At 57.5% G+C, this 1843-nt stretch overlaps 2 protein-coding genes across 2 annotated transcripts in view; both read left to right on the forward strand.

The window, feature by feature from the left end:
• Positions 1 to 563, forward strand: part of VDBG_01026 (conserved hypothetical protein) — a gene marked incomplete at both ends in the record, with an annotated part of 1335 nt that extends 772 nt beyond the window's left edge. The window contains one exon of the mRNA XM_003009297.1: positions 75 to 563. Within this exon, the coding sequence (XP_003009343.1) occupies positions 75 to 563 (489 nt within the window). The remainder of the gene's footprint in view (positions 1 to 74) is intronic.
• An 833-nt stretch (positions 564 to 1396) lies between these two features.
• Positions 1397 to 1843, forward strand: part of VDBG_01027 (IQ calmodulin-binding motif protein) — a gene marked incomplete at both ends in the record, with an annotated part of 2124 nt that continues 1677 nt past the window's right edge. The window contains 2 exons of the mRNA XM_003009298.1: positions 1397 to 1672; positions 1738 to 1840. Of these exons, the coding sequence (XP_003009344.1) occupies positions 1397 to 1672; positions 1738 to 1840 (379 nt within the window). The remainder of the gene's footprint in view (positions 1673 to 1737; positions 1841 to 1843) is intronic.

Raw genomic sequence — 1843 nt, forward strand, 5'->3', positions numbered from 1 at the left:
CTGGGAAAGGAGAACGAGCGCCGCGCCTCATCCTGAAGAAATTGAAGGAGCATGAGCGACGACTGGCTAAGGAGACCTGGGGCATATTTTGGTGGTTGCCTTGGCATCGTACGGATACTGGCCGCCCACGCTCCTCGACAACCCTTCAAAGCCGGAATCGCGATCAGGATCATGACCCCGAGAAGCTCCATCCTCGAACTGCAGCCCTTGAGAAGCAGCACCGGCGCCGCGGTAGTAGCGTGCGCCGGCGCAGCTCGACCAGCTCTTCTCGCAGCCCTCTGCCGGCCGATGGCGAGGATGCGCCCGTCAGTCGCAAAGCCAGCACGGCCTCTAATGCTTCGGACAAGAAGAGACGGAACAAGCTTTCGACGAGCTCCAAGCCCAAGCGACCCAACGTGGAATCGAGGTCGGTGACACCGGACATCCCATCACCCCTGGCACGGGAGAGCAGCGTTGCTAGCGACGTGACATCATCGGATGTGGGAGGAGAGCGGATGCTGCGAAGCTCGTCGTCCAAGTCCAGCGTGGGCACGGGCCGGGATTCCAAATTGAGCGAAGCGTGACGAATGACAATTGACGAGTCTCCAAGAGACGATTTTATGAAGCTTATTCCCTCCGTGCGTGTCGAAAGTCTTCCCAACTTTGATGAACCCGAATCGAAAAGCGCTTCTGCCAGTTGGGCCTGGGAGACATCAAGCTGATGGCGTTACTGCCACGTTTTCTCCACTTGTCGCCGTGCTAGTCAGGTACCGTGGCGCTGCGTCACGAATCTCGGTATCGGATCATACTCTTGGGGTTTCCGGTAACCCCCAAGACACTCGGCAGCAGGCGCCGAGCCCGACACACCGGGTCTCACGGCCTGGCAACTCTCGAGCTCTCATCTTGCGCTACTCGTGACGCGTCACCATCATCCCATTCAACCCATTTGAGGCGAGCCTTCTCATACTGCAGTGTTGCCAGAAACGTGGCTCGCTGCCAAGCCAGTGACGTCCTTCCAGATTCGATCCCCGTTACTACTAGTTCCCATTCAGTCCACAATCGGAACCCCGGCCTGCAGCCCAGCCAGGTAGTTGTTCAATCGATGTATGGGAACCCTGCTTTGACATCATTGGGGTCTGTAGTCATTGCGCGTCTTCCCCCGCCTCACGCTTCTAGCCTCATGCCGCCGGGGAAAAGATGATCTGCGAAGAAAGCCGGGCGCAGTTTGCCAAGATGGCGATGCTTGCTGTTCCTCATATACCACGCCCTTGCCCTTACCATTCCCATTCCCAATGACTGTGCTGTAATAACCAGGAAATTGCCCCCATTTGTATGCCCGACTCTTCGTGGCGCAGACGTACAAACGCCCTTGTTTCCTCGATTGGAGCAACAATAGCAAGCAGAACTTTGGGATAGCATGCCGGCGGCCGTTTCACAGGAAGCGGGCATCAGTGATGAGCTGGTGAAGCACTGCATGGCGCCTGACAGTGTCACGACGCTGCTGGCCGAGGACCCGTCGCTGACGCCAGGTGTTGCATGGAAAAGGCTATATGGGGCAAAGGCAAAGCGGCGTGAGCAGAAGGAAAATGAGGTTAGCGGACCGTTGCCGGCGGTGGATGAGTTGACTGGCCTGGAGCGCATCGCGCCGTGTGGAAAATGGGGAGGTGCAAAGCCGAGCGAGCTGTTCCTGAGGGTAAGGTCACCCCGCTGTCCTCCGAATTGTGTAGATGAGATTGCACTTCTGACCGAATGCATTAGATGTATGGTGCAGCCCTTGAATCGATTGATGGCGATCTGAGCAGGCTGTCGTCAGCCCTTCGCTCATGGAGCTGCGGCACGGTGCCCCTGACATCATCTCGACGTA

This window comes from Verticillium alfalfae, genomic scaffold, assembly GCF_000150825.1.
Source record: "Verticillium alfalfae VaMs.102 supercont1.1 genomic scaffold, whole genome shotgun sequence".
Taxonomy (NCBI): domain Eukaryota; kingdom Fungi; phylum Ascomycota; class Sordariomycetes; order Glomerellales; family Plectosphaerellaceae; genus Verticillium; species Verticillium alfalfae.